At 42.8% G+C, this 11,283-nt stretch overlaps 1 protein-coding gene across 1 annotated transcript in view; it reads right to left on the bottom strand.

Annotated features, from left to right (window-relative positions):
* The window catches only part of BTBD16 (BTB domain containing 16), a 51,218-nt gene that overhangs the window by 23,230 nt on the left and 16,705 nt on the right, over nt 1–11,283 (bottom strand). The window contains exon 11 of the mRNA XM_025205923.1: nt 2,753–2,872. Coding sequence (XP_025061708.1) covers nt 2,753–2,872 — 120 coding nt within the window. The remainder of the gene's footprint in view (nt 1–2,752; nt 2,873–11,283) is intronic.

The following is an 11,283-nucleotide window of genomic DNA, read 5'->3' as shown; positions in this document are numbered from 1 at the left end:
CTCTTCCGAGGAGACTTTAAATCAACCCTGATGTATTTTTGGAATGAAAGTAGTCAGACATATAAGGCTGCTAAAATGTAAACTCTATGTCAGAAGTACAAGATGCATCTCTCTATATATTGCTGTACATGATCTAATAAAGGAAACTGTTTATGAAAAGCGATGTATTTAGCATTCTGAGTCATGTTTTATATGCTTTTCTTATACAAAACACATCTCAGGTCAAACTAGTAAATAATGAATCACCCACAAAATTCAGCTCATTTCCTATCTCTTGGTGCAAAAAAAATGTTGATTCCAGGCATGGGAGTGTAACTTTGAGCCAAACAGTAATTTCTTTATAGTGCGCATGACTCATAGGAAAGAATGTCTCATGAGGATAGAAATATGAAAAAAAATCCCTAAGAACATTGGCTTTAAAGAGACATACAAGTAGATTCTGCCCTTTACCAATCACCTTTGCACCAGGCCCTCCAGCCTAGAAATGGGATAATGCCTCTTTAACTGCTTCCCATGTAATTTCTGATGCAAGAGGCATCATAAAACTGGGCCTGGGCACAGAAGAGGCAGAGTGTATGGACAGAGTGCACTGTGCTCAAGGACCAGGACAAGCTGTGCAACTGGAGAATCACAGAGAAATCTGGCTGGAAGGCACCTTGAGGACGTCAACCCCCTGCCCGACGTAGCATCATCCCTATCCTACCCTTTCCATACAAATCCATTGTCTAACTTCTTAGCAAAACTACACAGTCAACCCTGACACGATACAAGACATAACACCCTAACTTGCCACAGGTAAAGTAGGAGGACTGGTGGCCAATGTCCTGTGGCTGCAAAGGTTGATGATATATGCTCAAGAAATCCCAGGAAGAGGACCACAATTTCCCACCACAAAGGAAAACAAAAACCGCCACAGTCCGTACCAATCTGGCCATGTGGTATAATTCCTTCCTAACTCTAAATATAGCAAGTGGGTCTGACCCTGAGCAGAGGGGCAAGTCTCTTTAGCCAGGAGTTTAAGTCCCAGAGGGCACACTGGCACACCCTAGTCAAACTCCCCAACTTTGCCTACAGGAAGGCTAACAAAAACCTGGCACACATAATAGTGGGGAGGGGGAAAAATTCCCTTCTCAGTCCCACATGGCAACCAGAAACTCAGGAAAACCCCATAGTTATGCCTAGATCACTTCTGGCCAGTGGCTGTCCAACCTCTTCTTGAACCCCTCCAGTGATAGAAAGTCCACAATTTCCCTAGGCAGTTTACTTCACTGCCTCACTGGTCTAACAGTGAAAATTATTTTTTTTCTGATATCCAGTCTAAACCTACTTTGCTGCAACTTGAAGTCACCGGTCTCTGTCCTGCTTTCTGCAGCAAGAGAGAAAAAGTGCCAGTCTCATATTTATGGCAGCTCTTCAAGTATTTGAAGACTAATATCATGTCTCCTCTGAAGCACCTTTTCTGCAAGCTGAACATGCTTATTTTCTTCAAGTCAGAATTTGGGAGGCACAAAGGTGGCTCAAAGCTAGTTTTTCACCCAACACAGGAAAGTAGTGGCCTAGGTGCTTCATTTTGTCTGCCAGGGAAGCATATTTACTCCAGCTGCCTTTCCTATAAATTAATCCTTCCCTCCCAGGAAGGACTCCTACAGAAAAGTATGGCAATACCTATATTGGTATACTGGATAGGCACAGATCAAGGAAGCAGGAGATTCAGTCTATTTCTGGTTTTGTCCATGACTTGAGGAGATTCTTCCCCTCTCTTTTTTTTTTTTTTTTTTACTGTTTTCCAATTTGTGAAATGGGAATAATGCTACTTAACCTCATGCCTAAAGTGTTTTGAGATCTATAGATGAAAAATGATAGCAATTCATATTAATCAATCAATCAATCAAACAATCAATCACTCTCATTACTGTTGCCTGCCCCTGCTTGAGAATGAATCCTCTATGGGAAAAAGCTGCTCCTGCCAGTATACTAATGCCAGCAGGGGTGAACTGAACATAGATCCATCAAATATGTATCATCAAAATGCCAAATCTCAAACTGTAGAAATAAACAGGGTTTCAATTTAGCTTCCAATTTACCACCTCCCTCATTTTTCAAGTCACCATTAGAAGATTTATTTCAACCAATTTATTATGTTTATAGTCTGTAATACTGGTAATTGTACCATTAGAGCTTATAAACTACAATTGCAGGTGGATGCCAAAATTACATTATAAAGAACATACAAACCTGGACATTAGAAATACAACATAAATAAAAGGGGTAGTTTCTTTCTACATGGCAACTGTAGACAATTGCATTTTATAATGAATATGATGTAGAGAAAGGACATCTGAAGTGCCAGTTAATTACCATTAACATACACAATCACAGTATTACTATTTTCTGAATATGATTACACGTTGTTACTGTTGCTAGTATTTAATACTTTACTCCCACTCCACATGTGGCTTAAATTGCATTGTGATTAATTCTGGACCATGAGCTAACTTGTTTGTATAAACACACATCACACAGGTACATCAGAAATGCAATGCTAAATGAACTACATGCATGTATTACACTTCCCATATGAAGAAAACCAAGTTCCATGATTCATTCCCCCAAATTTGAAAATATGCATTTTGCAATCGATTCTTATTTAAGGACTAATTCAAAAGGTATAGGAAATGATACAATGATACTTTACGAAGTCAAGTTTGTGCTTAATAATAAAGTTGATTGAGTTATATATTCACTGTATTACCTGCTAAAGTACATCAAGATTTTTTCATGTGATGGAATTATCTGAACCTTTGGGTTTAGCTGTAGGAAAACCCAACAGAGGGTAGTTTTCAGTAGGCTGAATTCACTGAATGTAAATAACCTGCCAGGGAGAAAGGATTGATGAACAAGATTGACATCTATTGTATTATTATGTAATGAAAAGAGCAAATACAAAAGATCACTTGGGACCATTAATTCAGGGGCATCAGGAGTGAAATTTTAGATTAGGCATGTGAAGGTATTTGGAAAATGGTAACACTGTGCATCTAAATTCAGCTTTACAATATAAATTAGACAAATATCGATATGCTGCAGTGCCTGGTAATAATCCATGATAATAATTGTTGAAGGTAAAGGGAAAACTTTTGTAATTCAGTTATATTGGATGAAATTCAACTAAGTGCAGTGAGCGCATTATGCTATAGCTTTCAGTGGTCTTTCACATCGTGTCTGCTGCTGCTGTTGTAGTCATCAGCAGTCCCTTCATATAAGAATGACAGTCATCCAGCACCAGTGGGGAATACATCCCAGGTCATGGTGAAGGATGGTGATAGTGCTAGGCTGAATGAGTAGCAATAATGCTCTCAAGCAAGTGAGTCCCAGGACTACCCCGGCTATTTCAACCTGTCAAACTTGCTTATTTTTCCTACACTAAAGACTAAATCCTATTTCCCCTTCATATGCCTATTTAGCACTGACATAGCCACGTAATTGTAGGTTTTGGCATTACACACAGCCTGGGATTCTATTTCCATCTGTGGCAAAACAGGCCTGCCATGAGCCCATGCCTGGGGAAAGCAACACAGAAACCTCTATCCTGCACCCTGCTCCCCATGGGGCAGAAAATATCCCAGTGCTGTTCATTCGTTTTACCCAATGAATATTGCAGTGGGTCAAGCTTCAAGGGGAAGGCTTGGGAGAGTCCTTTGGACAATGCCTAGCACATGGCCTGCTGGTTAGAGCACTAAGAAGCAGGAGATGCAGGTTCAAACCCTCTGGAAACCCTGGTCTCCTGCTCCCTTGATAACTGCCCTGGGTAAAAGGTTGAAAGTCTCACAATCTGCTCCTCTTCCTCCAGTGTCTAACACTGGAAGGACAGCATTGGCCAAGCATAGCTACAATGAATCCTAAACTGCGTAAGAGCCCCAAACTGCGGTGTCACAGCTACATAAATTACACTTAGGCTCATTAACCTAAGAACAGATTTTGCCCCAAGCCTCACAGCACAATCACCCTTCTGAAGTTGAGTTAGTCAGACTCAGTGCAACAGAACTAGATCACAGTCTGTGCACGATGATACTAAACCATGGAGTAAGGTATTTTTGAAGGGAGAGTGAAATTCTTTGCTGATCTTGGTACTTCCAGTTGCTCTCTCTTTATCGTAATTCTAGAAATAAATCACCCAAGAGCATATATAAGCACAAAATCCCTGAGTCTATGTACAAGGCTCTCCCCACTCTATTCTGCACTGGTGAGACAACATCTGCAGTACAGTGTCCAGTTTTGGGTCCCCTACTACAGAAAGGACATGGACAAATTGAAGAGTCCAGCAAAGGAAAACAAAAATGGGTAGAGGGCTGGGACACATGGCTTATGAGTAGGGATCTACCTAAATCCCACCAGAAGTACACTGCACCGTGGTTTCTTTAATCTTGTTCTTTTCACCACGTGTCCCCCCTCCCGGCACTGATTGACGGAAGGACCTCAGTGGCCCCACTGCTTGCTGCTCACTCCTGATCAGCCAGGAGGCAAAAACCAGTTTTAAATATGCCACTTGCCACTGATTGGCAGAGGGGCCCAGTGGTCCTGCCCGGTGATCAGGGGGGGGGGGGGGGGGGGGGGGGGGCAGGAGGCTAAAAGTACATGATTAAAGGAGCCACTGCACAGCACTTGTCCAGCACGATTTTGGTAGATCCCTACTTAGGAGGAGAGGCTGAGGGAACTGGGCTTACATAGACTGGAGAAAGAAGATTGATGGGGGATTTAATAATAACCTGAAGGGTGGTTACATAGAGGATGGAGCTAGACTGTTTTCATCCGAGCGGTAGCAGGTGACAGGACAAGGAGCAATGGTCTCAAGTTGCAGCAAAGGATGTTTAGGTTAGCTATTAGGAGCATTTGTCTCACTAGGAGGGTAGTAAAACACTGGATCTGGCTACCCAGAGAGGCTTTGGATTCTGAGACTTTTAAGACGCGGATAGACAAAATCTTGGCTGGGATGATCTCGTTGGGGATGGTCCTGCTTTGAGCAGGGGGTTGGACTAGATGACCTCCTGAGGCATGGGCAGCCAGTGCCTCCTGAGTTAGGGGGGGCACTTGCCCCCTCAGCAGCCAGTCAGTGACCTGGGGGGGCAGTCCATTCTGCGGCTGATCGCACTGACCCAGAAGTGCCAGTGGTGTGCCCAGAAGTGCCAGGGGTGCTTGTCCTGGTGCCCCCACTCCCTGGCCAGTGCTCTCAGGTGGGGCACCAGCACTCCTGCCTCCCTCCTGCCTGTCACCTAAGTGGGGAATGCTGACTGTCAGGGGGTTTACAGGAACCCCCTACACATCGCCACTGCCCTGAGGTCCCTTCCAACCCTAATTTTACTTGCTTCTATGATCTCATTGACATCACCCCATTAAAATCATAAATACAACTACATTTTATTAACGATATCCTTACACCTCCTGGAATAGCATTACCTTCCTTCATGTATTACATCATATTTTCCTCCATGTTAAGCAATAAAGTTTTATGTTATACATGCATTGCCTTAGCATTAGGGAGAGGCAGGGCGCGGTGGCATGGAATTTAGGCGTTGGAAGGGTAAAAGAAATAGGTTGGATTTGTGAGGAGTCATAGCATGGGAACCACACACCGACTTGCCTGTTGGGCAGGAGTATATATCAGATAAGGGTGAGGAAAATTGGCAGCTTAGAAGAAGGTGCAGAGAATAAGCTGTGGTTGTGGTATAAACTGGCACTAGATGTGTGTGGAAATAGAGGAGAGGCCCCTGCAACTTAAATAAAGACCTGCATATTGTAGGAAGAAAGGCCCAGGTCTCTGTATTCAATACACCGCGCAAACAGATAGACAGAATCTACAGTGTTCAAATACATGGTTGAGAAGATAAAATAAAAAGGAAAGTTTCAAGTTAGGGTGAAATGGCAATCTGTGGCCTTCTTCTGGACCATAAGAGAGCTAAATGTATGCCAGTGTAAAAGAATGGGTTATTCAATAACGTGAGCGAAGAAACTCCATGATGATAGGCAGGTGCAGATGGCATGTGGAACTAAAGAAAGGAAGGTCCTAGGCAGTCCTGAACTTCTAGCAGAAAAGACTTTAATACAGGATCAATCAGTTTAAGGAAAAGTATAGCTTTACAATGTGGGAACTGAAATGGCCACACTTTTTTTTTTTTTTTTTTTTTTTTTACACTAATAAAGTGCAAATGTCTTTGTGCTACTACTAAAACCCAGATGGGGTTGATGCAAATTCCTGTCTTCAGTAGGAAGAAAATTCATGTGACTGGTATCTAAGATCATCTAGGACCTTACAGGTCAAAATATTTCTTGGTTAAAGTATGCAGGAAGAACAGGTTAGACTGTGGTGAGAACTATTTTGAATGTAACAGTGCTTGACACTATCAAAAGATCATGAACACAGAGACTAGAGTACAACACAAAATCTATTGGCTAAAAGTCCCAGTAACAATATAAGGAATAGTTCTAGGACCCTGATCAGAAAAATTATCAGGATACTATTAGATTATAAAGAATTAAAGAAAATGAAAATATGGTGGCAGCACAACAGTGATGTTCTTCACTAGTCTAATACTAGGCACTTGAATTAGCATGCACATAAAGGAGACAATTTATTAATTAGTACCATAAAACATTGCCTTAAAAGCAGCTAGTTTCAGAGCTTAGAAAGGAAAATAAAAATTTCAACCTTAGGTCATAAGAGTTGCATGGAGTTGAGTACAGTTAAGTTTACAGAAATGCAATTAGGATTAACGTATTAATAGATGGCTGCTACTCAAAGAGTAGCATGGGGAATACATTTTAAAAGGCCACATTTCAAAACCAAGGAGTACTTAGTTGCATATTGAAGGGCCTTGAATCATTTTTTAAACTAGGAGCAGAGAAATGTCGCACAGCTTCAAACAGAATCAGGGGCATACAAATAAGCTGTCATTGGAAAAGACATATTTTCAAAAGTGGGTCTCTCTCTCAAACAATGCAAATATACTTGAATACAGACCAGATAAAGTACACATTTGAAACAAAAAGTGCATTTCTAATAGCCAAATTATAAAAACCAAGCTACTTTAAAATTAATTAAAATGTCCTAGAAGTACTGAATGTAATGGGTGTTAGTCCTGTGCTTTCATTAGCTACGTAAGCAATAATCTCATTAGTCTCACTATCTAGTAGGCATATTATTGTAAATCTAGAGGCTTCAAGCAATATCAGGGTGCCTCTGGGCTAAGCATTGTACACACAGTTAAGAAGAGATAAATATATATTGAAGAGCTTATTCTCTAAATAGAGAAGACATACAGGCAGATAGTGGGAGGTAAAGAGGAACACAAAGAAGAAAAATTAATTTGATGAAATCATGCAAAAAGGTGAATGGTAGAACTAGAAATACAGCCCACCTCTAATTTTTGGTTCAGAATCCTATCCATTAAGCCAAGCTCCCTCTGGTTTTACAACATGACTCAGTACATAATGAAGACGTAAGCTATAACTATTAGCAAAGGCCTGAATATGTGTGGGTTACTCTTTGCTGTACCAAGAAGTCAAGGGGGTAATTAAACAGGATAGTGAATATGCAATGGAGCTAAATTAATTTTTGCAACACTCGTTAGGCTAGAGAACGTGGGGAGAATTTCTGCTCCCAGAGGAATTCTCAGAGCACAAGTCAGTTTAGTCTTAACAGAGGTTAACCTATCTCAGGCTGAAATGATGGAGTATTCACAGCTTGAGAAACTCCAGTGCTGTAACCCCACTAGGACTCCAGTAAGGAAGCAAAAGGGAATAAATTGTGAGAGTGTCAGTTTTTGGAGCTGGTAGACCTGTGTTACAAGGCACACCATCTGTTGGATTAACTGGGGTATTCTGAAAAATATATGTTACAGATCAAAAACAGTTCAGTCGTAATGGGTAGAAAGAAAAAAAAAAAAAAAAAAAAAGACAACTTTTTCCATTGATCTGTGCTGTTGAAGGAGTCTGACTGCCAGGGTGCCATTAAATACCAATTCTGAGACAGCATAGACATATACTGGTTCCTTCTTTCCATTGGTTCCTTTCAATCCTAAAATTCTAGGAAATGCCAATTGTATTGTAATGAAAATGTATTATAATGTGGATAATGTGCATTTACACTGCCACTCTGCTGAGCTCAGAACTGTCATCAAGAAGCATGCACCTTCACTCACTCCCCAAAGGCATGGTCCCAAGTACTTGCCTCAGCTCTAGTCACAGGCAAATGTACTGGCATGCGCGCAAGGCTCTTCTAAGATGGCTGCGTTGCTTCAGTTCCAGGGTTTGGCAGAAACACCGAGTGGATGCAAGGCATGACTCTCAGTGGCACTCTGGGGTTTAGCATGCAGGACAAGCAAGTAGAGGATATTAGGCCTGTGTGAAATGGCTAGTATTTACTTTGGATTTGGCCGATTCAGGGGATAGTGATTCGATTCGGTGATTCGAATCACTGTCCTGAATTGATTCGGCTGATTTGGCTGCTGCTAAACTGGCCGAATCCCTGAATCAGACAGGACCCATCCCCCGCCTGCTCTCCTAGCCCTGTCAATGGCTGCCCCGTCTGCCCCAGGTCTCGGGTCTTTAAACAAGCAAACAAAAAAGCCCCCACTCACCCACTGCTGCCAGGCGGGGGGAGGAGGGGGCCTATCTCCACTGCCCCCCACTGCTATCCCATGCTGTGTGGGGCGCTCTGCCATGAGTTTCCCTCCCTGCCCCCCTTGGCTGCCCTGCCCAACCCAGCTCCCAGTTCTTTGTGGGGGGGGGGAAAAAGCCCTGAACTCACCAGCTCCTGCCAGGTGTGGGGGGGCGATCCCCATTGCCCCGCACTGTGTGGGGGGCTCTGCCATGAGCCCTCAGAAGCCCCAACAGCAGCTGCAGCAGACCCACATTCACTGGCTTTTTTTCCCTTTCTTTTTAAAGAGCTGGGATGCTGGGGCCAGGAGGTTCAGCCAGGGAGGGGTGGAGGGCTGGGAGAGCAGGTGGAGGTTGGGGGGCACTCAGGGGGGCTGGGAGAGCAGGTAGGGAATGGGGCCTGGCAGGGTCCCCCCATGGTCCTCTCCTCCCTCCTCTACTCCCCCCCCACCCTCTATTTACTGTCCTGGAGTCCAGATTTGGCTCCCTGCGGCAACAACCAGGGACTGCCCGTATGTCCGAAGCTCTCCAAATCTTTTCCAAATCGATTCAGAGAGCTTTGAATTGATCTGGACCTTTTCATTTATCTCCTGATTTGATTCAGATTTGGAGATTTGGCTGCCAAATTGGACCGAATCTCCTCCGAATTGAATCAGCACCCAAAGTTTCGCACACCCTTACAGGATATGCCTTACTGCAATGGTTCTGGGTTTGTTGTAGACAAGCCCTATGCACCAAGAACTTGGCTCTTATCCTCTGCCTTCACATAGGTTTCCCAAACATCATAGAACCCCATTTTCAGATTCAAACCAGGGACTTAGAGGTAGAAAGCCCGCCATCATATTTACCCTCAGCTGGGTAGTCTAAAGAAAATGGTACTATTTGCTCATTTTTAACTGTCAGCCTATTGAATGCAAGTCCTCACTTCTATTAACAACAGCACTTACCAGATGAGATTTTGCTTAAGAAACAGAGCATTTACCACAGGGAAAATGTGCCCATTTATGTCAGACAGAGTTCTTAGGAGCAAAGTGTTTAGCAGGCCAGGCTATTAATTTATTTTAACCTACTTACCAGTCTACAAGTTGTTTTTAAAATGAAACTAATAGCAATTTGACCACAGGTTCTCAGTTTATAGCTGTCATAATTTTTTTTAGACAAACACCCTGCTCTTGGGGTTCTGCTATGTGACGACACAGTATTTCCAGCCATGTCAGAATGTTTTTAAAACTTTGGGGAAAGTCTTAGTTATCTCTTAAAAATAGATTCTTTTTATGTCTCTGCCTCAGGAAGCTGAAGAGTGACATGTGAATCACAGCTGTATTCAAACAGCCGCTCCTGTCTTCTGGGTTTCTGGAACTACATAAATAGGGGAGAATTCTTAGTCACTTCCCTTTGAGTTATGGTGCTCAGTTCCGGAAGATAGGACCATAATATGCAACTCCCACCTCCTTCACCTATATGCCCTGAACCACCACCACAATCCTGTCTGTGAGCCCCAAAGTATGGGCAAAGTGGGGCTGGGAGGAGAGAGAGAGCAAGAGAGATTTTTCTGGCATTCACTTAAATAAGCCTGTTGGAGTCTCAGAAGCCACTGTGAATGCAATACAAGATAGAAAAATAGGAGAACAGCTCCCTTGTGATATCATGCATATTGTATGACAGAGAGAGGTGGTTAGCCCTGTTAGTCTGTATGACTCATGATATAGGACATGATAAGTTAAACATCAGGTCCTTCTCTTCATTACACTAGTGTAAATCACTAGTAAACTTCTTGAAATCAAGATTCAGCTTTAACTGCTCTATGCACTCATATAGAGGAAGAGGGCAAGCAAAACCTGATAGAAGTGGGCTATTCAAAGGACTTATTCCTATGCAGCAAACAGATTTCCTAGAGAGGAGTACAGACAAGGTTAAAAACCAATGCTCTGTCCTTATCCTCCTTGTCCTGCACTGGTGCATAGTGCACTCTATGAAACCCTACCCAGTTAAAGCTGAGCTGCTGCAGGAAATTACAACTATGGAAGCACAGTCTTCTCCCTTGCTCTGGTCTGGCACAGCAGTGTACAGATAACCCAGTCTAACTTATCAAAATCACTGCAAGAGGAATCTGAATTAGGATCCAAGAAAATGCTTTATGCAACCATCCTATAGTTTGTAGGGAGAGGAATTCCAGAGGGATGTTTTAGATAAGGATGATGCTGGCTTGAGCAACTGGTTGCACTAAATTACCTCCTGAAGTCCTTCCATTTGTCACATGATTATATGATTGTATAAAATAGGCACCTTTTCTACTTTAACTTTGGGGAATAAACTATAAAATAGACACCAGGTCCACAAAACTCAATTCATTTCAGAACTAATGATTTATCTAGTACTGATGTAATACTTTCAACCTTTTTTTCTAAAACCTGAAAACCTGTAAGAACAACATGACAAGTTAGCTATAGAAGTCAAGACTTCTGTGCAGCTGGTAAACTAGCTCCAGGCTCTGCATTTTATATATGAGTGGGGACCTACTGGCGGAAGTAGAGTGCACAGCAGGTCCTTTAATCTTGCATGTTCCCCCGCGCGCACCTCGCCCCTCCTTCAGTGCCGATTAGCGGAGGACCCTGCTGCTCCCTCCTGATC

The sequence above is a fragment of the Alligator sinensis genome, unplaced genomic scaffold, assembly GCF_000455745.1.
Source record: "Alligator sinensis unplaced genomic scaffold, ASM45574v1 scaffold28_1, whole genome shotgun sequence".
NCBI lineage: Eukaryota > Metazoa > Chordata > Crocodylia > Alligatoridae > Alligator > Alligator sinensis.
Note: the sequence above shows the minus strand (reverse complement) of the source record. Positions and strands in the feature narration are given on the sequence as shown.